General features: G+C 45.7%; 1 protein-coding gene across 1 annotated transcript in view; it reads right to left on the reverse strand.

Annotated features, from left to right (window-relative positions):
- Positions 1-11,684: 11,684 nt before the first annotated feature.
- PDZRN3 (PDZ domain containing ring finger 3) overlaps positions 11,685-25,511 on the reverse strand; it is a 248,774-nt gene continuing 234,947 nt past the window's right edge. Inside the window, exons 6-10 of the mRNA XM_036869714.1 lie at positions 19,988-20,086; positions 18,744-18,806; positions 16,361-16,462; positions 14,930-15,046; positions 11,685-14,218 (exon numbers count right to left, since the gene is read on the reverse strand). Coding sequence (XP_036725609.1) covers positions 12,650-14,218; positions 14,930-15,046; positions 16,361-16,462; positions 18,744-18,806; positions 19,988-20,086 — 1,950 coding nt within the window. The 3' untranslated portion in view covers positions 11,685-12,649. The remainder of the gene's footprint in view (positions 14,219-14,929; positions 15,047-16,360; positions 16,463-18,743; positions 18,807-19,987; positions 20,087-25,511) is intronic.

Here is a 25,511-nt window from a genome sequence, read left to right on the forward strand (position 1 = left end):
TATGGATGATGATGGTCTGTGATGGTCAACCTTATGTGTCCACTTGCTTGGCCATGGGGTGCCCAGTTATTCGGTTACACGTTATACTGGGTATTCCTGTGAAGGTGTTTTTGGATGAGATGAATATTGAAATCAATAGACTGAGTAAAGTAGATTCCTCTCCCCAATGTGGGTGGGCCTCGTCCAATCACTTGATGTCCTGAATAAGATGAAAAGGTTGCTATTCCTCTCAAGTAAGAGAGAGTTCGTCCTGCCTGATGGCCTTTGGACTGGGACATCAGCTTTTCCCTGCCTTTGGACTCAAACTGAAACATTAGCATTTCCTGGGTCTCGAGCCGACCAGCCTTAGGGCTACAACTACACCATTGACTCTTGTGGGTTCCAGCTCGCCAACTCACCCTGCAGATCTTGGGACTTGCCTGTCTCCATAACTGTGTGAGCCAGTTCCTTATTTAAAAAAATACCTTTCTATCTACATTCATCCATTCATCCATACGTATGTGTACACACACACACACACACACACACACACGTGCACAGTGGTTCTGCTTCTCTGGAGAATCTTGACTAATACAGGGTCTCAGCTAGAAATTAGCAAACTCGGGCCCATGAGCTAAATCCAACCTGCCATCTGTTTTGGTACAGCCCACGAGTGAAGAATGGTTTTCCCTGATAAATATTTGTAATCGATTTGACGATAGGAACATTTATAATAACTTTGATCCCCAAGTAAGCAAAATGTTACCCCTCCACACTCTAATTCCATTCTTCTCATTAGTAGACCTATATTACTAAAAATTGTTCTCATATACTTTGAAATTCATCAATGAAAGTTGTGGAAATGTGTTTTCTCTCTTCTTATGTAAGTACCTACTTAACATCCTTGATTTTGTGTCTGGGCCCACATATCCTAAGATATTTACTGAAAAGTTCTCTGGCCCATCATCTAAGTTCCGACTGTCCTATAACTGAAAAAATGTTGTGGGTATCTTAAAGACATCTACAGCAGATTTTTCCCCCTTTATAACTTTAAAAAGTATCTATGTTAATATTCTGCAGGTATCTTTTTAACATTAAAAAAACAAAAAAAAGGAAATTTTCCCAATGGATGTAGTTAGAGCAAAGATTGCATCTTTTTTCTGGATGAAGGTGAATTCAGGGGAGGAGGAGAGCGGCCTCCTCTGAATCTCTCAGGCTGGCTGGCATTGTGTGTTGTGCTGACCGGAGCTGGGTCTTTACAATGTCCTGAGTAGCAGCCTCGATTTGGCCCCAACCCCTTCCTCTGGCCCCAGGCACCTTGAATCACTGCAGTCGTGTTTGTCATTGCTTTCTTTCATTTGCCGCCGTTCATCTCCTTTTTATGAAGCCGCCTTGAATTTGTCTGGGAGCATTCTTTGTTTATTGTCTTGAAGTGATGAGAACTCGGAGGGCTTCAGAATAGAGTGTAGAAAGTCAGACTGCCCAGGGTCTCCCGCCTTGCTTACTGGGCGACACCTGGGAACCCCTTTGTCCAAGGTCACTGAGAGTTCATCCTGAGGGGAGACCCAGCCAGGCTCTGCAAATGATGGCCTCGGCTTCAGTAGGCCCTCCTTGGTGGTTTTACACGTGCCGCCAAACAAGAAAGGCAGTCGTGCTCACAGAGAAGGGTAGGTTTTTCACCTGCTCGTTAAGCTAAGAGGAGACCTACCTTTGTGTTCCTGGAGAAGGTAAGACTCTGGATCCCACAGTCAGAGATGGGACTTGTAAGATGCAAAGCGTGGCCTGTCAGGCAGTCTGATTCCATAGGAAGTTTTTTCCTACCCCAGGCCTTTTGTACTTGCAGTTCTAGTTGGCTAGGAACATTCTGGCCCACACTCTGCATGGCCGTCTCTTTCTCAAACTTCAGATCTCAGCTTAGGTGTTGAGAGTGGTCTTTTTCAGCTTAAAGTACAATAACCCAACTGAGTGTCCATTCAACATATTTTATAAAGCCCCTACTTTGTCCAGGAACTGTTCTAAGAATTAGGGATAAAAACAACCAACCAAACAAAAAACTTCACAACCAAAACAGTCAAAATTCTGTTTATTTGCAGTGTTTCTCAAACTTCGGCATGCATCGAGTCATCTGAAGGGCTTGAAAAAACAGACCGCGTGACCCGAGTGTCTGAATCTGTTGGTCTGGGGTGGCGCTCGAGAATCTGCATTTCTAATAATATCCCAGGTGCTACTGCTGCTGCTGGTCTGGGGACTCCACTTTGAGAACCACTGGTTTAGTGGGTAACGCTCCTCTCAGACCAGTGCTTGTTTGCTTAACATGATTTGCAAGTCTTTTTCTTTCTTTGTTTACTTGTGCTTTTTTTTTTTTTTTTTGCCTCCTCCTGCCCGAATGGGTACTCTGTGAGGGGGGAATCATCTCTGCCTTATCCCCAAGATAGCCCTGGTGCCAGCAGAGTGACCAGCACATAGTAGGTGCTCCGTAGATACTTGAAGGACTGAGAAGGAGTGGAGGCCGGCAGGCAGCAAGGAAAAGCTCTCTTTGCTGTTCCTCCCTGTGTCTGCCCTTCTTCATTTCGCCACTTCCACGATCCATGAGAAATCTTGGCAGGTGGGACAGGTAGAACCTGGGTTAGCTTGTCATCCCCAGTGAAAACCTCAGGTGTTCGGTCAGATTACTGAAGTGAAGGCAGTTCTTTATGCCTCAAGGGGGTAAGATTGTAGAGCAGGCAAGTGAGAGACATCAGGGAATGGTGGGTGTCCACACATATGGGATGGGTGGCGCGAGGGAGGAGATTGCAATCGGAGACCTCGTGACATTTAAGCATCCAGACTGTTCTAAAAAGAGCTCCCAGAATTTGGGCAGTGAGATAACTCTTGTTGAGAGTTATCTTCGTGCCTGCATTTTTTAGATTAGAGAGAAGTCTGTGCTATGAAATCTCCCCACAGAGGCAGAAAGAGGCCAGCCTTCTTTATGCCTGGACACAGAGCTGCCAGTTACAGAAGAGCCCTAAGTGTCTTTGTACCTCCCATCTGGCATCTTAAGGAGTTTTCTAAAAAGCATTTTGGTATTATTTGGCACCATTTGTAATTGATGAGTCCTGCGAGAGAAACCAAGTGTCTTAATCCATTCTGTCTGCTGTAACGAAATACTACTGACTGGGTGGTTATAAACAGCAGAAATTTATTTCTAACAGTTCTGGAGGCTGGAAGTCCAAGCTCAGGATGTTAGCAAGCTCAGGTTTGGGGGAAGGCCCTCTTCTGGGTTGCAGATGGCTGTCTTCTTGTTGTCTCCTTACATGGTGGAAGTGGGGAGGCCTCTCTGCGGGGCCTCTTTTATAAGGGCACTAATCCAGTTCACGAGGGCTCCGGCCTCCTGAGCTAACTACTTGCAGAGGCCCCACGTCCTAGTACGTCACCTTGGAGAATTAGGTCTCAACATAGGAATTTTGGGGGGCACAAATATGCAATTCTGTAGCACTAAGGTAGGCGTGACCCATGCCCCGAGCAGTCCCTAGGCCCAGGAGACATAGGTATAATTTGTTTCCTGGGCACCCAAATTGTAAAAGCATTCTCAGCACAAATGAAGGGTCACCAGCTTCCTTTTGCTGTGGATCCATTCTACCTCAGATGAGATCCAACATGGCATATGGGAGGACTTCTGCAAAAACTGTGGACCCCCTAGGACTGCAAATAAAATGTGGCACTTGTGTTCATTTTCTGATTGCGGGGGTGTGTGTGCAGCTCTCCTCAATGCTGGTAACAATCTACACACCCAAGAAGCCAAAGGGAATTTGGTTTGAGATGTTAGAAGACATGAGTTATTTTTTTAATTGTGATTATTTATATACGTATGTATATACCTATATATGAATATATATCATAAAATTTGCCATTTTAATCATTTTTAGGTGCACAATTCAGTGCATTAAGTACATTCACACTGTTGTGCAACTATCACCATTACCTGTTTCCAAAACTTTTTCATCACTCTAAACAGAAACTCTGTACCCATTAAGCAGTAATTCTGCATCCCCCTGCCCCCCAGCCCCTGGTAACCACTTAAGTTTCTGTCTCTATGAATTTGCCTATTCTAGATATTTTATATAACTTGAATGATACAATATCTGTCCCTTTTTGTCTGGCTTGTTTCACTTAATGTTTTAGGGGTTCATCCATGTTGTGATGTGTATCAGAACTTCATTGCTTTTTTTTTTTTTATAACTGAATAATATTCCACTGTATGTTTATACCACATTTTGTTTAGCTCTTGATGGATACTCATGTTGTTTCCATCTTTTGGCTGTTGGGAATAATGCTAATATGAACATTAGTTTACAAATATCTTTTCGACTCCCTGCTTTCAATTCTTTTGGGTTTATGCCAGGAAGTGAAATTACTGGATTATACGGTGATTCTACATTTAATTTTTGAGAAGCCACCAAACTGTTTTCCAGAGCCGCTCTAGCATTTTTACATTTCCACCAACAATGTACAAGGGTTCCAGTTTCTCTCCTCCTTTCCAACACTTGTTATTTTCTGTTTTTCTGATAGCAGTCCTCTTAGTGGATGTGAGGTAGTTTCTCATTATGGTTTTGAATTGTATTTCCCTAATGATTACTGATGTTGAGCATCATTTCATGTGCATATTGGTCAGCTGTATATCTTCTGTGGAGAAATGTCACTTGAAGTCCTTTGCCCGTTTTTAAATTGGGTTATCTTTTTGTTGATGAGTTGGGTTAAGGTGGGCCCCTATCCAACATAAGTGGAGTTCTTTATGTATTATAGACAGTAAACATTTATCACATAGATGATTTGCAAATCCTTTCTCCCATTCTGTAGGTTGTCTTTTCACTTTCTTAACAATGTCCTTTGGTGTACAAAGTTTTAAATTTTGATAAAGTCCAATTTGTCTATTTTTCTTTTGTTGTTCATGCATTTGGTATCATATCTGAGAATCCACTGCCAAGTCCAAGTTCATGAAGATGACCTGAGGTTTTTTGGACTAGGAGATCAAGTCAACATTTATCACGTCTTTGCTTAAGATAGTACTGATACAGTGGTCCTGTGAATCCCCTGAATTATATGCAAATTTTTCTGCTTTTTCTGGCACTTTACATGTGTCTCTTTGTTAAAAAATATATAACACTGAAGCATTTTGGTGTAATATGAGTTTCCGGCTGATTGCTACGGAGTTTTGATTGCGCACATCTCCCAAGGCATTACTTTGAGAGGCAGGTGTCCTGGCTTACCCTGTGGACCTTGAACATGCTCATTGAGTCTGGTAGTGGATCTATCATACTTGTAGGTCTTTTCTCTTTATATAGGATGAGGATTCACTGAGCTCTCGTGGGTTTTAAGAAACACAGTTAATATTTGGCCTTGTTACAAAATGTAAAACTACACACCAAAGTATATAGTTCTTTTGGAATTACGCTTGATGCTAAATGAAGGAATGACTTCCAAGCTTGGCTTATAAATTGTGCTTGTTGCTCATAAGGAAAATGAGATCATGGTACATAAGGTAGGTATTAAAGATGTGATTCTGGTAAGGAGGAGGGAAAAGCAAAAGGGTTAATGGAGTGGAAAATAGAAACAGGTCACATTCCTGGAAAGGCTGGGTCAACAAGAGCCAGAAGATTTAAAACTCAGCTAAAAATTGGTCACGTATAAGTCTCCCCTCGGAAGTACCGCTTAAAATGTTGGCTTGGAATCCAGCAAGCGGGCATGCCCATGTACTTAAGGAAACAAAGTCCATACGTACGGGCAACAGGGCTCAGGTCAGACTGAAGGGGGTGCTTAGAGGCTCATTTTTCCATCAGCCCCCAATACCCCTTGTGCCTAAGACTCAGCTCGAAAACCAAGTGGGCAGGTTTTGTTTGTTCATTCTGGGTAAATGTTAGGCATTTGCAAAGTCAACATTCCTTGCCTCAAACACCCTGCTTCTCAGAAAATGGAAAAGCTTAAATCGTATTTGATTAGGATTTATTCAGCCCCTCTATGCTCCCAGTTCATTGGCACCGAGAAACTTCTTTCTGGAGGTGGATGGGCCTTTGGGACCTTGCGTCCTCTGCTTACGGCACTTTGGAGATCATTTATGAAGGCAGGAAGAGCTGATTGGGTGGCAGCAGGGGTTGGAAAGCCTCCCTCTTTGACAGGAGTCATCGACATTAGTTTATACAGCAGGGGACCATTCAGGAGAGTGTTTCAGGAGCCTGCCTACTTAGAGAAGCTGTGTGGCCCTGAAACGAAATTTCCTTCTTCATTATGCATGTGATGAGACCATTTCATCAGATCAGGTACTTCTCCTCTGGATGGTGGTAAAAACTGGTAGGAAAAGCTTTAGCTGGAAAGGAAGGGAAGAGGAAACTCACTTTTTGTCTAAGCTCCTGATCTGTGTGTGCATGACGGGTGATGGCAAATGGAGCCCTGGATGGAGAAACATGTTCTAGCCAGAAGCCAATTTGCACTTTGTAGAAGTGAATTGACTAAGCTTATTAAGCTTATCACCTGCCGTGGCATAGAAATGGGAAGCAACGTGGTTATAAACAGATTTATCCTTGAGCTGGAAAAAGGCAGAGGATGAAAAGGTGGCAGGTTATCCAGACTCTTAATGACGAAATGTTGTGTGCCCCCAAAGTCATGTGTTGAAGCCCTAACCCTCAAATGTGATGGTATTTGGAGGTGGGACCATGGGGAGTTAATTAGTTTTAGATGAGGTCATGAGAGTGGGGCCCCCATGATGGGATTAGTGTCTGTGAAAGAAGAGAGAGAGACCAGAGCTTTCTCTCTCTCTGCTGTGTGATGACCTAGCAAGAAGACAGCCATCTACAAGCCAGAAAGAGAGGGGCCACCACAACCCAGCCATACCGGCACCCTGACCTTAGACTTCCAGCCTCCAGACTGGAAGTGAGAAATAAATTGCTGTTGTTTAAGCCACTCAGCCTGTGGTATTTTGTTAGGGTAGCTTGAGCTAAGACACAGTCAATTAGGTATGAACCTCTCGCAGAGTGAAAAATCCATGAGCCCCTGTCATGGAGATGCTACTTCCCAGCCCATTGATGAAGTGTGGGTAGAAAGAACTGGTCTCACTTTGCCCCTTAGCCTGTACAGCTCTTTCACTTTGAGTGAGTTGCTTCCCTAAGTCTTTGTTTTCTTATCTGCAGAACAAGGATAATAAACCCACCCATCTCACAGGCTATTTAAGGTTAAGCAAGTTAGTACATGTAAAACATTTAGCGTAGTTTCTAGCACATATTAGGTGCTCCGTGCCGGCCATATTGAATAGGGATTTATGGTCAAGTGTTTGGTTCTCTCCTGTCTCCCCACTCTTACTACATACCATTCTCTCTTCCAGTGCTTTATGAGCTCAAGCCACACTGGCTGTCTTTTTGGTTTGTTTTAAATAAACCATGTCTCTCCCACCTCAGGGCCTTTGCACGTGCTGTTTGTGTTGCCTGGAATATCACTTCTGTCTTTTCCTAGTTAACTCACATTCATCCACTGGCTCTCAGCTCAACCATAACTCTTGTGAGAGACCCTCCTTGAAATCCGTGGCACTAGCTCTCCTGTCCGTCCCCTCTCCCACTCTAACCTTGTTGACATTTTAAAAGTATTTGTGTGATGACTGGATTTTTATTTTCTTTCCCACTAGACTTAAGCTCCATGAGAGCTCATGGCCCTGAACACAGTGGGCACAAAAACTCCTGGCTGAACAAATCCATGCTGGCTTCTGACACAGTGCCTAGAGCACAGAGGTGATCATGATTCTTCAGAGCTAAAACTGCTAAATCAAACCCATAACGTCTGGGCTGGCAGCTGAGGAGGAGCAATGAACGCATGAGTCAACGTAATCCTAATGTGTTTTCGAGAGACCCAGACGTCTAGGGAGTTTCATTGGGCTTTTGACAAGAATCACTGCATTGGTAAGCAAGTTTAAGTTTGCAATAGCCCCAGTTCAAGTAAGGATCATTAATTCCTCATTTTTCATTTTAAAAAGATCCTGAGTGCATGAGGTCAGCGTTCCGCCATTGAAAGGCAAAACCACGTTCGTTAGGCAAAGCACATGCCCCCACGGACCGTGCCCTTTTAGGATTAGTTGAAACTGGAAGCTAAAGGAAAATGGATCATGTAAGCAGAAAAACCCATCTGAATGAAACCCAAAGAACCACACTTTGTTTTCTAGCTGCTTTCGGGAATTCACATTTAATCAAAATTGAAGAGTACAGCGGTTGCCATGAGAATTCTTGCATCTCATCTCCGTTTTAATGATTTCTTTTTAATTAGTTGATGCTCTGCAGAAATCCTAGTGTGCTTATAACAACTGGGAAACAGAACTAAAAGTGGGAGTTGCAGTTGCTTCTGGCAGAATTGTGTTTGCTTCCTTGGTTCTGGGCAATCTTGCTAACAAGTAACCTGTAACCTACCACTAAGGCTACAACTAGATAATTATTTGGTTAATTTTCATACTTTAGTTTACAATCCTAATGAGTTCTCCGACTCGTATTCCCTAGGCAATGTATAGTCCTACCTCGTCAGATTTGTGGTTCTTGTTTTTGGAGTCTCCTGTTTTCATTTAAAAGATGAAAAGCTTAATTAGTGCCCCCAGTTCCTAGATTTTTATACGTTGTCGTATGCTTTTGCCAGGAGTGTTAGAATATTTTGTCATTTAAAACTCAAAAGGGAACTGAGTGAAATGCCTGTCACTTTGAAGCAGTTTCTTTTATCGTAATCATGACTAGGTTACAAAGAGTAGCATAACCTGAACGGACTTAAGAGTCACTGCTTGAGAAGCCCGTGGAGGCAGAGTTGGGAAAGGTAAAGGGTTTGGCATCAGGCGGATGCAAATTCAAATCACATCTCTACACTCATCTGGATAAGGTTCTTAGTCTGAATGTGAACTGGTGATAAGGCCATTTGCCTGGCAGAACTGCCCTATGGATTTGGTGAGATCATGAGGTCCCGTGTTTTGCACACCCATGCCTGATGGTCTCTGTATTGGTGCTATCCAATAGAAATAAAATGCGAGTCACATCTGTGATTTAAATGTTTCTAGTAGCCACGTTAAAAAGTAAAAAAGGTGAAATGAAGTATAATTATTTTATTTAATCCAAGATATGCAAAGTATTAACATTTCAACATGCATAGACTTCTTGAAATATTTTACGTCATCTCTTTTTTGGAGCACTAAGTCTTTGAAATCCATTTTCTCAGAACAGTTCAATTTAGACTAACCATACTTTAAGTGTTTAATAGCCAGCTGTGGCCAGTGGCTACTGTACTGGAAAGTGTAGCACTGGATGATGGATAAATTTTCATTTCTTTCCCTTTATATTTTAGGAATAAAGTTGTCATCCATCCAGTGGAGTGGCTGTTACGGAGCCTCGGGACTTTCCTCGTCGTAGTTCGGAAATCTATTTAATCATGGGAGAAACGACCATTATTAGCACGACTGGAAGAGTACAGGTATCAGTGGTTTGTTGAATTTTAATTGCCTTAATATGGGTCTAATGGGGGAAAATGTACTCCTTGATATTTAAAATGGTCATTGAAATCAAAGAGTGCTATAAAATGCACCTAAAAATAGTGTGAAAAATATAGAGCTATCAAATTTCAGTTGGTCTAAACTTGAGATTTTTGTACCTTTAGAAGAGGTCCATGAATGGACTTTGGGGGCACATAAAGCCTCCAAAATTATATGCAAATTTATTTGTGTTGTGTATTATATGTATATTTTTCTGTGGGGAGAATCCATAGCTTCCATCACATTCTTAAATGGGCCAAGGAAATGAAACAGTGTAAGCAGCTGTGGTGGTAGAAATCCCTGTTGGCTACAGGGGACATTCTGTTTACGTGGGAACTACGGTTTCATATCTGGGAGGACAGAAATTGTACATCGTCTCTTGTCACCGTTAACCAGGAAAATCCCTCAACTCGCCCAGCAGCTTGGAAATGGCTGTGCTCGGAGGCACTTGGGGGGCTCAGACTCACTGAAAAATGGCAGATTCACATCTCCTGGCTGATGTTCACTCCAGGGCATCCACTGGTGAGCTGTGTTTATCTTTTGGTTGAGGGCACAGGACTGAATACGTTCAAGTTACCTGTGCACTTGACAGCGAACTTTCCCCCGTGGGAGTGGCCGTAAGGGCTATGGGAACGGGTGTTGGGTTCTGAATTCAAATCCCAGTTTGTTCCTTAAACAGCCACATTTGTCTCCTTGAGTCTCCTGCTCATTGATCAAATGATTTCTCAGGTCTCTTCCGACTCCTTTTAGGAGTTGATTTGCTAAATTCGGTTTGGGAGACCTCGTATGACATTGCAAATTAGGACCAAGTGTATCCATATGAAAAAGTGATTGAAAATATAAGTTGGAATTGAAGGGTCCGGAATTGGGATTAGAATGTATGTTACTTTTTATTTCCCTCCACTTTTTCACACGGGGCACAGGCTGACCCCTAAATCCAGAGGCACCCAGGGAGCCCTGATTAGAAACCCCTCAACTTCAGTCTGATGGCACATGACTGTTTAGGTGGGAGCTCTTTGCTCTTGTGGCCATGTACACCCCTCTGGCCTTTAATGAGAACACACAAGGCAGGAAGGCTATTTCTCCAAAGAAATCCACGCACTTAGTCTTATACCCAACCTGTGTATGTCTTGCCGCAATCTGTAATTCATCTGACTGGTGTTGGTTCTCGGTGACACATTAACTAGCAAGAAAGGGTGTGAGGTTAAGAGAGCTGGATATGGGGCGCTGCTCCTGGGAGCCAAGGATCCAATGCTGTTGGAAGTTGAACTTGGAGAGTACTGGAAAACCACGGTGCTAACGGTCCACCTTTTGCAAACACTAAGGTAGCAGGTATAATTATCTTCGCGATGCCTGGTCTGGAAGAGGTAATGAACTTAATAGTGAGGAATAAATATATCAGTGTCGTATCTACATTAAGTTTGTTCTCATGGAAGTGTGACTACTAATGACTAATGACTAGTCTTAAGATTTTGGCCACAAGGGAGGAATATGGGTTCAAACAGGGTGTGTTGGAGGAATCTAAGTCTCAGATACCTAAACACCTGGCCACTTCAATCCAAATTTCAGTGAGAAAACCAGATGTCTGGCATCATGGCAAATGAAAATGATACCCTTTGTAATCCCATTCATTCATTCGTGTATGTATGTATGTACGTATGTCTTTTTAGTAGACGTTATAGCTGAAATTTGTGTGAACACTATAATCGGGGAACAATTTGTAGCAAATTCAGTATTTGGGATCCTGTGGGTTGTTGCAGTGTGAAAGGTGCCAGTTTTGAAGCCCACCCACTTTGGTGACCCTTGCTATTCTATGAAAATATTGTGGGTTTTGCAGATGCATCTTAGAAATGGAAAGTTGGGCCTAGCTACTCAGAGATGTTAGATATTACTGACAGGCAGTAATGGCAGCAGTAAATCAAAGGGGTTTCGTTGTGAACACGAGCTTGGTTGATAAACTTGCTCAGTTATTCCAGTTTATAGCATAATGGGCCAAGTTGAGGCTTTCTGCAAGACAGACAGACAGTCATTCGAATGCTAGATTAAACGGTGAGTTTGATTGCTTTTTTTTTTCTTTTTTCCTAAGAGACCTGTCTTTGGATTCCGGGCAGAATGAAGGTAGTGGATGATCTGAAACGCTCAAATTCTTCCGAGGCAGCAGGTAATACAATGAAGGGAAAAAAAAATACACACTGCAAAAGGCTTTTATTTTATAGGCACCACTGCAAAATGAGGAATCACTTTAAAACATATCAAATAGAAAATAATAATAATTTATTTTAACTTCATTTTACTTACTGTTTATAACTAACCATGGTTCTCTGAATTTGCTCGTAAAAGTCTGTCCCTTGGAAGCTACAAAGCAAAGGTTTACTACAGTGAGCACTTAAAATTCCACAAACTGTCTCCATCCACAACTTTCCTGTACATGCAAAGTCCTCCAACGGGTTGCAGTATCTGCAAACATGCTTTAAACTTCCACGAAGCTGCGTTATAGTTTGCCTTCTGTTAAAAACCTTTACACTCTCTTGGGAACTTTAACCAGAAGAAGAATGTTTAAATGTGCATCCCAATTCTAAACAAACAAACACTGCTGGTTTGGTTATGTGTAGTATACATCGTGAACCACAGAGTTTGGTGGTTTTTGGAGCTGAAGCTTTGACCTAAATAATAATGTTAAACGGTCACTCACATGAAACACATTCAGCAAAGTAACATTATAAAGTAGGGTTCCATTAAAAATACATACTGGCAGTCGTATCTGAGTTTTCGGCAGGAAAAAAAAAAGGTTGTGTTTAACTTTCGTATATGAATATAGCGTGTAAACAAATTATTCTGTGAAGGTATGCTTAATAAAAGATCTTTTTGAAATTTAAAAACTTCATGTAAAAGGTAACGAGTATAAAAAGTACCATTGCTATTTGAAAAAAAGCTCTGTGTTTTGTTACTATTGCCTTCCAAGACAGTTAAGGGTAGTTTCTGTCTGCTTAAAATAGAGCTAAGACACCCAGAGTGGGCAGGGCTCGCTGATTTCGACTATAAACATGATGACGCTATTTATCTTATATACAAAAGCTTGCCGCATTGAACGAGGCAGGAATTGCTACCTCAACGGTAGTGTTCTCTCTTATGTACATAACGCAGAAGTGAAAATTATACAGTAGTCACTGATAGGAACGAATTGTATACTCTAGTGCCGTCTGGAGATTTCGTGCCGTGGGTTAAGAGTTCTTGGATGGTCATCCAGTTATCAAGTATCTTTTTATTCCTCTTCTTCATCATCTTTTTGTGGCTGAGTTCCAGGATGTTCATCTCCTTCCTGTCGTCGGCCCCTTGCTGCTCCTTCAGGCAGTCGAGCCGGCTCTGCATCATGAACTCGCGCCTCCGCCTCTGCTCCTTGGCCTTCACCACGTGCTGCTTCCTCTCCTCCTTGCTCCAGTACCGCCCCATCTTCAGCTCGCTCACCGCATCGTCGTCCGTGGTCATGCCGCTGCGCTCCTCGCGGATCTTGAGCGCGCGCTCCCGCAGCAGGCGATCCCGCACCGGCCGCTTGGTGATGTAGCGCGTCCCGTCGCTCCGGATCTTCACTTTCCACTCCATTCTCGGCTCCGACTGGTTGGCAGAGTTCAGGTCCTTGCACATGCTCACCAGGCTCATCTGGCTTTGCGCGTACTCCACGGCCGACTTCTGCTGGATCAGCTGCATGTAGCTCTGGTAGTGCTGCGCGTGCGCCGGGATGTGGGCGTGTTTGTAGGGGGAGTGCGGGAAGGGCGACAGGTACGAGCCGCCGCCCAGCTTCTGGCTGGGGGTGGGGCTCCCGCTGCCGTCGCTGGGTTTCCTCTCCTTGCCCTCCAGGGCCTGGCTGGGGTCCAGCTCTTCAGGGGAAGGGCTGTAGTCCGGGGAGCCCACTTCGGGATCTTCCGTGATGGAGAGCAGATTCTTTGGGGACGGCCCGTACGCCTCGGCGGTCCCCGCGGCGCCTTCGCCGCCGGGACCGCTGACGCCCTCGGCCGCTCTCCTCAGGGAGTTGTCGGGGGACATCTCCAAGGTGAGCGGGGTGCTCCGGCAGCTCTCGCCGGTGTTGTAGGCGCTCGAGCTGTCTTTGTCGGACTTCTCGGGGAGCTCGGTGATGTCCGAGAGCTCGCGCCTGCGCACGTCGACGCTGGTGTTGTAGTTGCGGAAGCCGCTGTTGTGCAGCATCCAGGGCTCGCGGTACTGCTCCTTGAGCTGCTGCATCTTGTGCGCGCGCACGATGCTGAGGCACTCCAGCTCGATGCTGCGCAGCTCCTCGTTGAGCAGCTCCAGCTCCTTGTCCACGCTCTCCGGGTCGCTCTTGCTGGCGTCCAGGGGGCTGCCCGGGTAGTACAGGCCGTAGGGGCTGGCACTCTTCACCTGGCACTTGAGCTCCAGCAGCTCGCGGAAGCGCTCGCACTCGTCCACCGGGATGCCCAGGTAGTCGGCGTCGGCGCAGTCGGCCGAGATGAAGGACTCGTTGCTGAAGGGCAGGTCGCCGCTGCCCAGGGTGTCCTGGCTGCACGTGAGCTTCCTCTGCCCGGCCAGCGGCGGGGAGGCCGCGGGGGCGTCGTCGCCGTTGTTCTCCTGCTCTGAGCTCTCGTCGTTGCGCGTGCTCTCGTCCGTCCGGCCCACGCCGCTGTCCTTCTCGTGCTGGTTGGACAGGATGGTGGCCGTGTCTGTGGTTCCCCCGTCTTCCTCGTGCTTCTTCTACATGACAGAAAACAAGAACACACGGGCACAGTGAGGGACGCCGGAGGTGCAGTTCCCAGGTGTGACTCTTCCTGTAGGAGGAGGGCCTGGGAATTAGCTACGGGTTAACTACCCGGTCAGTCTGACCGGGGGGAGCCACTTAACCTCCTTCTCGGCCTCAGTTTCCGCACCTGGGAAAGGAGGACGATAGTCACCTTACCTCTCCGAATGATTCCAGACATTCGAGGACCCCTGTGCACGCACGGGAAGCGGGAGGCACAGACGACGTCCTTTTAGCTCCTAAGGCCCTCTATTAGTAGTTAGGGTATCTCTCTCTGACAATGGTGGTGTTATAGAAGGGACGGAAAGGGTGCCAAGCAGCTCAGGTTAAACAGAGGGAATTGCTTTGCTTTTGAAAACATGACTTTTTGTTTCTCTGATCTAGCAATACATTAACGCCGGCACATGGGGTTTGCTTTCGAAACGAGTATCAGAAGGTCAGGGGTACCCGGGCATGACTGCTTTTGCTTTATAAGCCACACAGCACTCTCGTGGTCAGGGAAGCTATGGGCTTGCCTTTCACTCGGGCGAACAGAAAAGCAGTTAGTTTCCTGGCCGTCTTCGCGGCGTCAGGCAGCCGGGTTGCTCAGGGTCTCCGGCATCCCGAGGGAGACGCAGGGGCGGGGTTTCCCCGCTGTGGGCGGGGCGGAGGGGCGGGCGGGGCGGTACCTGCTGCAGCGCGCTGGCCGTGAACCGCATGGCCTGCTGGTGCTGCTCCTCCAGCATGTCCATGTGCAGGTCGTCCAGAAAGTCGTTTCTGTCGTCGTCCATCCAGCCCTCGTCCAGCTGGGGAGAGGCAGCCGCCCACACATGCTTCAGCTGAGGCTCCTTTCGCGTTCATTTTATTTACTTATTTGTTTTTAAGAAAGGACAATGGCCCTGGGGAGAAATACCTCTGGGGCCCCCTCCAGGAGTCATCGAAATGCAGGCTGCCTGTCGTTTTGCTCTACGACACGACAACTCCCCCAGCCTCACGGTGCAGACAGCTCCCACCCTACACGTCTGGGGGACGGGGCTGTGGTCTGCTGTTTCACTGCAGGAGGGTGAAACGCTTTCCCCCAGGTTAGCTCCTTTCAGCGAAGGAGGCCACTGAGTACAGGGGCGGCGTCAAGGAGCCCTAGCCCCGCCTGCTCTTCTGCGTGACGGCCCACGCACAAGTTTAGCAGGCCCCAAAGAGAAGGCACTTACTTACAGTACGGAAAGAGTTCTTTCTGACAAAAAAAAAAAAAAGGTAGCTCTACGAACCTAGCCGTTTGTTAGTCTTGGGCAAGGCCTAGCACTTTTATCAGGCTCTTCTCTCTAGTGCCCGTAAAAAAAGCAGACCACTCAGGGGTCTGACGTCTACCAGCCGTGGGCCAAATCTGGCGTGCGGCCTATTTTTGTTTGTTTCAAAACAGTGTAATTGGAACCCAGCCAAGCCCCTTTGTTTACGTATTGTCTGCGGCTGCTTTTGCACTGCAACAGAGACCAAATATACAGCTCCCGAAGCCAATCAATCATACTTCTTCTTTGGCCCTTTAAGGAAGAGTCTGCTGACCAAAGTTTCTTTCCTTTTTTTACAGTAAAAACTGTATACTACGTGGCAGATGTACGTTACGATGATTTGATGTGCATATACATAGTGAAATAATTTCCAGTCAAGTAACTAACATATCTCACAGTTACTATTTTTTTGGTGATGAGAACACCTGAAGTTTATTAACTATAATCATCACACTGTACGTTCCTTAACACTCTGCAGTTGTAAATGAGACCCACACAGATACTGGTCAGGTCCTGGGAAGTCAAACATGTTGACGGACATGACCCTGGCTGTGTTTGCCATGCCGTTATGTTCCCTCCTCTTTTCCTTCATTACGCTCCCTGTGTTAACGAACGCGCGGGGCCCGCTGTGTAAATGCCAGGGTGGATGTCGGCACGCTCCTTAAAAGGTCAAAACGAGAAACAGATTGGAAGTCCGAGCAACTCAGATTACCTTTCCAGGGTATGGAGTACCTTCAAGTTCAGATTCGATACGTGGGCAGTGTCCTGCAGGGCCAGGGACTTCGCTACTGATTTTATAACTACAGACCCAGCTTCATGTGCCAGAAGCTGACTCACCTGGAGTTCGGGCCTTGCAATTAGCAAGGAAAAGTTCTTGTTGTCTTCACTGGTTAGAAGAGCCACGGCCTCTTCGCGGTTCTGTACCTCTATCCCGTTAATCTAAAAAGAGAAAGGTGGAGGGGTGGGCAAGTAGCGTGATTAAGTTGTGCAGAATCATCCTGCACTGTTGCAGGCCTGCGTCTGTCACCCACTCACGGCTGGAACACAGAACTTCCAGGCAGCTGGAAAAGAATACGCTGGTTTTCAGAAGGAAAGGCCTTGCTCAAACTGACGCAGTGTCTCTGGTCTACATGACGGCCTCCACGGGGGTAGTGCACAGGAGGAGGCTACGTGAACAGAAGTAGCTGGGACTCCAAAAGGCAGCCCTGAGAAAAATCACAGCGTTGTGAAGAGGGAAAACATCTAAGCAATTTAATGACACATAATTAAACATACTCAGGCAGGAGTCTAAATGGGATATACTAAAGCATGACTACAGCTAATTTTCAGATAATATGGGAGAAAAAAGCAGCAATGGGGGTTGTACGTGAACGTGCTGGAATTATGCAGAGTGTTCTCTGTTCCCAGTTTCACACTTTAATGTCTTAAGGTGGGGCAGAAGGTCAAGCGGGAGGGAGTCTCTCACCATCACACCTGATCACTCTCTGGCAGGATTTTGGCTTCCTGTCCTGGCACCTTCGAGCTCTGCTGGTCTGGAGGTCTCAGCTCCAGGGTACATAGCAATGGTCCCACTGAGCTGGAAGGGGAGCCTGCCCTCTGACTCTCTATGCCAGTGAAGGAACGGGCAGCAAAGGGGGTGATGGATCTTGGTCAACGAGGGGATGTGGGGTTGTCCGGGAGGCAGGGAGGGCCAGATGAGGAACTCAGTGCTTCCGTGGCCAATGGCAGATGCTAGTGGAAAAGTAGAGCCACTGAAAAGGCCTTTACTCCTGAGGGTTCAGCCCCGTCAGGAATGACAGTCTGGGCTGAAGTCAGGGCAAGTGTAAGAATAAGCAGTGGAAAAAGGAAATGAAAATTCCTTGCAGTGAGGTAGGCAGTGATAGGTATAAACACAGTGGATTCGAAATGAGAAGACAGGAATGAGCAGAAGTAGAAGCTAAGTCTTCTACCCATGAACCAAAGCCTCTCAATTTCTGTGAGATTAAAAAAGACTGTAATAGAATTACCATATGATCCAGCAGTGCCACTCCTGGGCATATATCCAGACAAAACTATAATTAATTCCAAAAGACGCACGCACCCCAATGTTCACTGTAGCACTGTTTGCTACAACAGCCAAGACATGGAAGCAACCTAAACGTCCATCGACAGATGAATGGATAAAGAAGGCATGCTACATACAGACAATGGAATATTACTCAGCCGTCAAAAAGAAAGAATGAGACAATGCCTTTTCCAGCAACATGGATGCAACTAGAGATTATCATACTAAGTGAAGGAAGTCAGAAAGAGACAGACAACTATCTTATGACAGCACTCACATGTGGAGCCTAAAATATGACACAAATAAACCTATTTATGAAACAGAAACAGACTCACGGACACAGAGAACAGACTGGTGGTTGCCAAGGGGGACGAGGGTGGGAGAAGGTTGGATTGGGAGTCTGGGATTAGCAGAGGCAAACTGGCATATATAGAGAATGGATAAACAACAAGGTCCTACTGTGTGTAGCAGCAGGAACTATACCCAATCTCCTGTGATTAAACTGTAATGGAAAATAATAGAACGTATACACATGTATAACTGAGTCACTTTACAGCTGTAATTAACACAACATTGTAAATCAACTGTACTTCAATAAAAAATGTTACTTGTTAAAAAAAATAATTAAAGCTTAAATTAAAAGACAAAGGGAAAAAAAAGACTGGTCTCATTTTGACTCGAAAGAGCAACAGGTATCCTTTACAGATAAGGAAACTACTCTTAAAAGCCATCGCATAATACTAGTTAAATGCTGAGTCATGGAGTTTAAAAGATGGCTCAAACTTGAAATGATCGGTCCAAAATTAATCCTTCAGAGAAAGCTCAAATGAGCATTATTTTGGTTCACGAGAACTGTGGGCCTGATTTGGCCCACATGTGTTGTCTGTGGCCCAAAGAGAAGGGAAAGGAAAGGAGGTGAGCTGGCTCGTGCTGTAAAGCGCTGGGGCAGCTTTCCTGTTCAGGTGGGGCATGCGTCCTCTCTCCAGTCTGTCTCATGCCTCACCACACCCTGTTGCCAGGTGTTTTCCATAGCTTGTACTTCAGCCATTACCTTCTCTGGCCTCACCACACACCTGATATTTGCGACCCCCTGTTTGTTAACTTCTGCATTTCCACCCCAAAGCTATTATGAGAACCAGTTTGCTCTTGAGTGATAAACAGAGGAAGCTGACCTACCTGGATGATGCGGTCTCCTTCTCGGATGCGCCCATCCTTGGCCGCGATGCTGTTAGGGTCGATCTGAAACACACAGCAGACATCTCAGCACTGAGTGGGTAACTGAAACATGCATGAAAATAAACAACAGCCCTTTCCAAAGTCTGCGTCTAACACATAATCGTGCTCGTCCCTCTGTTTTCGTTTTGCACCGAAATAAACAAGACTTAGGGTCATGCAGAGGGAGACGAACAGGGACTGATCTGTTTCCAAGCCCTTTCCAGGCTGTGTTCCTGGATCCTTGCACGGCAGCCCTGCTACACAGCAGTGTGCACAGACCCTGGTGACCTGAGGGGATGAAGAGGCACAGCTGACTCCTGTTCCATGCACAGGAATGAAAATCAAAAGTGTGCTGTAGAACAGGTTAAAGGGTACCCTTCATCATGTGGGCTGGCCCAGCAACCAGAGCTTAATTATTTTACCAAACGTGTCTATTAAATTTTGGAAAGTAACTTTAAAAATGAAATCTAATTGAGACAAGTGGGACTGACTTTGGGAGAGACACCGCTGAAATGCAGTAATGATGGGCCAACTTAAGCTTGGTGGGTGAAGTATACCCAAAGGGATAATTATGAAGCCTAGCAGACACATCCCTTGATTCATCCCATGGGGATGGATTTTATTTCCTGACAAAATGGGGGTTCTGTGCTTGCAAAGAGGGCAGTGCGTGCTCAGGTACCCATCCTGAAATCAGGTGCTTTGCTTTGTCTTCTCTGGGAAGATCAAGAGAGCTTCCATCTATGTACTTTGAAGTTACACTGAACTTACGTGAATTCAGCTATACACACTGCACCGAAAGAAAAGAAAAAAGAGAAACAGACACAGAAATACTTTAAAAAGTGTAAATGATGCCCTCCCCCATCCCATTCAATGAACACGAGAAGGGAAATGTGAATCTGCTCTTCCCTCGGGGTTGAACACACAAAGCCATGTAAACGGCTCCATTTTATGGCCGATTTGCAGGCTTCTGAAGGGTAGTTTTGTCTTATGTGCCGACATTAGAACTTAACCCCTATGTAAAGATGTAACTCCATGGAGCGTGATAAAGGGGAGGAAGAAATCCGTCTGCGTCTTTCCAAAGACATCTCAATGAGCCAGAGTTTAGGTTGGTTAACACATAAAAGGCAAAAAAAAAAAAAAAAAAAAAAAAAGAGACCAACTCTCTTGCTCTTGCTATGATAGTTATAAAAAATCAGCCTCGATACCTCGCTTATGTAAATCCCAATGTCATCTTCATCGTCCGTCCGGTAGCATACTGTGAGGCCCAGCTTGTCCTGGCTGTTCATTCTGTAGAGATCCACTTCCTAGACAAAGAAAGGGCATTCCCTGTGAGACCGCGGCAGGCAGTGAGGGCTTGGGAGGACGTCAAATGCTTTAAAAAAACATTTTGTTTAAATGATGAACTGGATTTCTTTGCATTCGACGTGGGCAGAGCAGTTAACTTACTAAACAAAAAAGTGATTACGGGCATGGGATCAATGCCCAGGGCATTTCTGACCTTTCAGTCAATATAAAGTCATTTTGAAAATAGTTATTTTATTGATCCCCCCAAAGAAAAATTACCCATATTTCACTCAGCGTCAAGACTTCTGGGGTCGGGCTTCTAAAAAGCATTCTTTCAACGTCTGCCACAGACAAGAATATTTCCAAACCCCAAACCATCCAGCCATTTCAGTACAAATGTTTCCAATGTGTTTGGTGAGATTATTTCCCGTTGTGTTCCGTTAATATGCACAGTAACAGAACTCGCAAACAGACTACACAGAAATTGATCCAAGGAAGGAGGGTAACGTGATAGCACGCAATTAATGCTTTCCCCAACAGCTGTGATATTTACAGTCGAGAAATTAGTTTCCGCCGCTATTACAGCAAATTAAGTAAGATAAAAGCAAAGCGAGCCCAAACGCGAGACACAAGGGCACAGGGAACGCCACTGTATTTGCCAATTAACCTGCGCTTCGGAATGAAGTCAGAACTTTGAAAATTGTTGGACCCTTGGAGGAAGTGGCGTGGTTCTCTGAAAGCGTTCATGGGCCAAGTCTCCCTTTCCACCCATCCTGCCAACCCCCACGCGAGACGCGGCAGCACGAAGGGCCAAGGGCTGCCCGATGATAACTTCTCAGGCAGAGGCCCCGGTCTGGTGTTTAGTGTTAGCTGCTTGCCAACCAGCAGGAGCTCTGAGGTGGGGTCTGTCTCTGGAAATATCTTCTCTCTCCTGGCTCTTCTTGGTGAGGGCACAGTTGTTTTTGTGTTCAAAGCTCAACACAGTTACACAGCAGGTACTTACGGAACCCTCCCCTGGGTGCTCAATACCATAGATACTTTCGAGACAGAAGAACAGGAGGTGCAAAGGCCCTGGGGCCAGGAGGGCTGAAGCCCTGTGAACGAGGAAGAGAGAGGTGGGCTGAGCATAGCCAGGCAGTGGGGCCAACGGGCCAGCGTCGGGGAGCTCGGATTTGATTTCAACATCACGGGAAGCCTTGGAAAACTTTTAAGTGAAGACTGCCATGATCTGCTCGATATTTTCAGCAGGCTTTCCGGCTGTTGTGTAGAGTATAGCGTGGTGTTGAAGAGTTGAGGCTCGGAAGACAGACCTGTGTGCAGACCTGTGTGCAGATCCCAACTCTAGCTCTTTCTAGCAGCTTCATCACGGGGTTTCATGGGCTTGTTACTATATCTAAGCCTGCTTCCTCACTAGCGCATGTCACCCTGCCGCTTGGACAGGGTGAAGAGTCACTGAGACGAGACTGCCGAGCTCTCAGCACAGTGCCTGGCCCAGAGACAGTCCACAGAAAACCGCAGTACAATACGTGCAGGCAGCTTCTTGCCTGAAGTCACAGCCGTTGTTTGCAGCTGAGTGCGTGTTTTTCTCACGCCCCCCAATAAGATAATTTTATTTTCTGAATATTGACATGTTAATTAATTCAATGACTTCCTCATTATAGCTTTAGCAACCTGGCATGCTTCCCTTAAATGAAATCCCATTAATTTCTGATAATTTAGTTGAGTTGGATGGAAATTTCTTTTCTCGTGTTTTGAGAAAAAGACTATGCAATCAAAGAGGTAGCACGAGTTTAACCACGAGGGCGCATTCTTTCCAGGTACTTTGGAATAACCCATTTGCATACCACAAATATACTAGGCCCACATCATCCTCATGTTTCAAACACATGCCCAAGTCTCTGTCTCAGGTTACACTTCATCTGGGTACAGGCAAAAGGGAAGACCTTCTCCGTTTCGGCGCTTCCTAAGAGGTAGTGTAAATCCGTGCAATTTCCTGATAACTCGTTTGGCTCCAGATGCACCACTGCAGCCCCACTGCTGCCACAGAGCCCTGGCTTCAAGGTGGAAGCCAGCTGGTTCTGGAACAAGTTCACGTGCAACCAAAGCAGAGAGAAGGATAACTGGAGAGGCTGTAAGAAGAAAACTTAGAAAGATAATAAACATTGTGATATGACTTTTACCAGAATAAAAATGATAATACAGGTTATAGTTTTCACTGAATGATTGGCCACCAAGGTGAATAGCTCTTAAGAAAGGTCAAAAGATACCAGAGCTCCACTGGGCTTCATTCTACTATGACTCAAAGTTTGCTCCAAGGTCACGGCGAGGTAGGTGCAGAAAATGAGGGCAGTGTTTAGAAATTTTACAGCACTTAGACACTGTTATGATCGCCAAGGATAGGATTAGCAGACTTGTCTCACTGACCACAGTGCAAGACTGCATCAGGTACTATTGAGCTGAAGTGGCAAGGGGCGAACTATGGAGTCACTCATGGTAGAATCACGTATTGGTCAGTGACATGTTAAAAATTAAACCAACCGGCTAACCTGGTCCCCCTGGTCTTTCACCACCGAGAGTCTGAGAAGCATGACTCTGTAATACACATGTAGAATTGAGGGCTCCATTTAAGAACTCGGGAAAGTGAAAAGTCTGGAACTGATGTCTTGGGAAAAAAACAGCATGATGTACTAGGAGTATTCAAGTAGGAAAAAGGAAGACTCATAAGGAATGTGATAGATGAAGGTCTGACACGTAAAAAAAGATTTCATGCATTTGGCCTAGTCCCAAAAATGTGTGCAGTCTGCTGTCTACAATCAATACGATTTTGATCAAAACCTAACTTGAAAAGCATTCCTACTCTATTTTTTGTCAATATTTTGACTGACAGAAGAAATTTGAAGAACTACTATAACAAGAGACAACTTTCTTCGGACAAAACGGCAGGCTGGCATGGAAGATATCCTAAAACATTTGTTGCTTTAAAGTATTTTCACCTGAATCACTGATAATTAATCAAGAATAGTATCTTACGTTCTTCCTTACTTAAACCCTTTTTATATGCTGCCATTAACCCCATATGTGGTTCGAAAATTAGTCATAGATTCCTCATAAATGCTGTTTGGACTTATGTTACAAACAACACATGTTGGTGAAACATGACATTTTTGCCTGGTAGAGAAGAGGTTCTGATTACCAGGTCTGTTTGCAGTCACTGATATTCTGAAAACAACGCTTCCTCACTATAGCAGAATGATATACAGCCCAGCACTGCACTGAGCCTTTAAATCCCACTGCAAATTTTCCCAGGACAGGCTGTCATGGGGACACTCACATTCTCACTTTGGATGGACTTGACTTAAAAACTGCAAATTTACGTCCTTGCTGTGGAGGAGAAGCCCAGGCCTGGCTCCAGCCTGAGGCATATGCTGTGTGTCAGGGCAGTGCATGGGAGGAGCCAACTCCAATCTGAAACACTCGCCTGAGGATGTCCAAGCCCCATGCCCCACCCCAATTCCAGCTGGCTGCGAAGTACAACTTTAGGACCTGATCCTTTAAACCAGACTCAAGAAGGGGAGTGCAATTCTACTTTAAGGTCAGTCCTCTAGGAGCTGCTTTGCTTTCTATCTTGGAAATGGTCTGGTTCTAAAAAGGATGTGTGGTACTGGATAAACAGATGCTGGTAAAGCACATTTTCAGTAATGATAAAGCACAGGGGAACTTCCCTGGTGGCGCAGTGGTTAAGAATCCACCTGCCAATGCAGGGGACACAGGTTCAAGCCCTGGTCTGGGAAGATCCTACATGCCGCGGAGCAACTAAGCCCGTGCGCCACAACTACTGAGCCTGTGCTCTAGCGCCCACAAGCCACAACCACTGAGCCCATGAGCCACAACCACTGAAGCCCGCGCTCCTAGAGCCCGTGCTCTGCAACGAGAAGGCACAGCAATGAGAAGCCCACGCACCGCAATGAAGAGTAGCCTCTGCTCTCGGCAACTAGAGAAAGCCCGTGTGCAGCAACAAAGACCCAACGCAGCCAAAAGTAAATAAATAAATAAATTTATAAAACAAACAAGCAAACAAACAAAGCACAGGGTATTACTCTGGGGTTTACTCTAGGTATGTACTTGACAGTGATGTTAAGATAGCATCGGCTATAATATTTCCTTGTGTTATCTGGACCTTCTTGGGAACTCTAAACAGAAGTTGGAAAAGTGTCACTTACAAGCCACACGAGGGCAGAGACAAGACAGTGGAGTAGAAGGATGTGAGCTCGCCGCTTCTTACGAAAACATCCAAATCACAACTAACTGCTCAACAACCATGGACCAAAAAACCCCTGGAAGCTGCCAAAAAAAGATATACTACATCCAAAGACAAAGAAGCCACAACAAGATGGTAGGAGGGGGTGCAACTGCTATAAAGTCAAATCCCATACCCACCGGGGGGGCAACTCACAAGCTGGAAAATAATTACACCACAGAAGTTCTCCCACAGGAGTGAAAATTCTGAGTCCTACGTCAGGCTCCTCAGCCTGGGGGTCTGGTTACAAGAGGAAGGAGCCCTCAGAGAGTCTGGCTTTGAAGGCCAGCAGGGTTTGATTGCAGGAATTCCACAGGACAGTAGGTAACAGGTAATGATTTTTTTTTTTTTTTTTTTTAAGAGAAATGATTTAACTTTATAAAAATGTGATCATACAGCAAGATTTGATTGTTTTTTTTTTCTTGGCAAGTGAAGTTAATAAAAACACCTGGAATAAAAATTAGAACCATAAACTGATACAAATTAGAAACCATACATTTCAAGGAAAACAGAGTCATTTAGAAAGACAATGAAGAAAAAAACAAAGATCAGCCAAAGCAGCAGCAGCATGGGGAGAAGGCTGGTTCTGTGGTGATGAAACAGCGACGGACCAATGTGAGCCTGACCTTTGGCACCAGGCCGGGCTGAAGGGTGGGGGACAGGGAGGGAAGTGACCATGAGAGAGGTGGAGAGAGAAACTCCACTCTTGGAGGGCACACACAGGGTCCTGTGTGTACTAGGAGCCAGGGAAAAAAGCAGTGACTTCATAAGACTCTGGGCAAGACCTACCTGCTAGTATTGGAGGGTCTCCTGCAGAGATGGGCATTGGCTGTGGCTCACTGAGGGTACAAAGACACTGGCGGCGGCAGTTCTGAGGAGTACTCATTGGCATGAGCCCTCCTGGAGGCTGCCATTTTCTTACCAAGTCCTGGCCCCACCCAACAGGCTGCAGGCTCCAGTGCTGGGATGCCTCAGGCTAAACAACCAGCAGGGCAGGAACACAGCCCCACCCTCAGCAGACAGCCTGCATAAAGTCTTCCTGAGCCTACAGCCCTCTAGGCACGCCCCTTGGCACGGCCCCACCCGCCAGAGGACAAGACCCAGTTCCACCCACCAGTGGGCAGGAACCACTGCCTCCCACCTGGAAG

This window comes from Balaenoptera musculus, chromosome 11 (assembly GCF_009873245.2).
Source record: "Balaenoptera musculus isolate JJ_BM4_2016_0621 chromosome 11, mBalMus1.pri.v3, whole genome shotgun sequence".
Taxonomy (NCBI): Eukaryota; Metazoa; Chordata; class Mammalia; order Artiodactyla; family Balaenopteridae; genus Balaenoptera; species Balaenoptera musculus.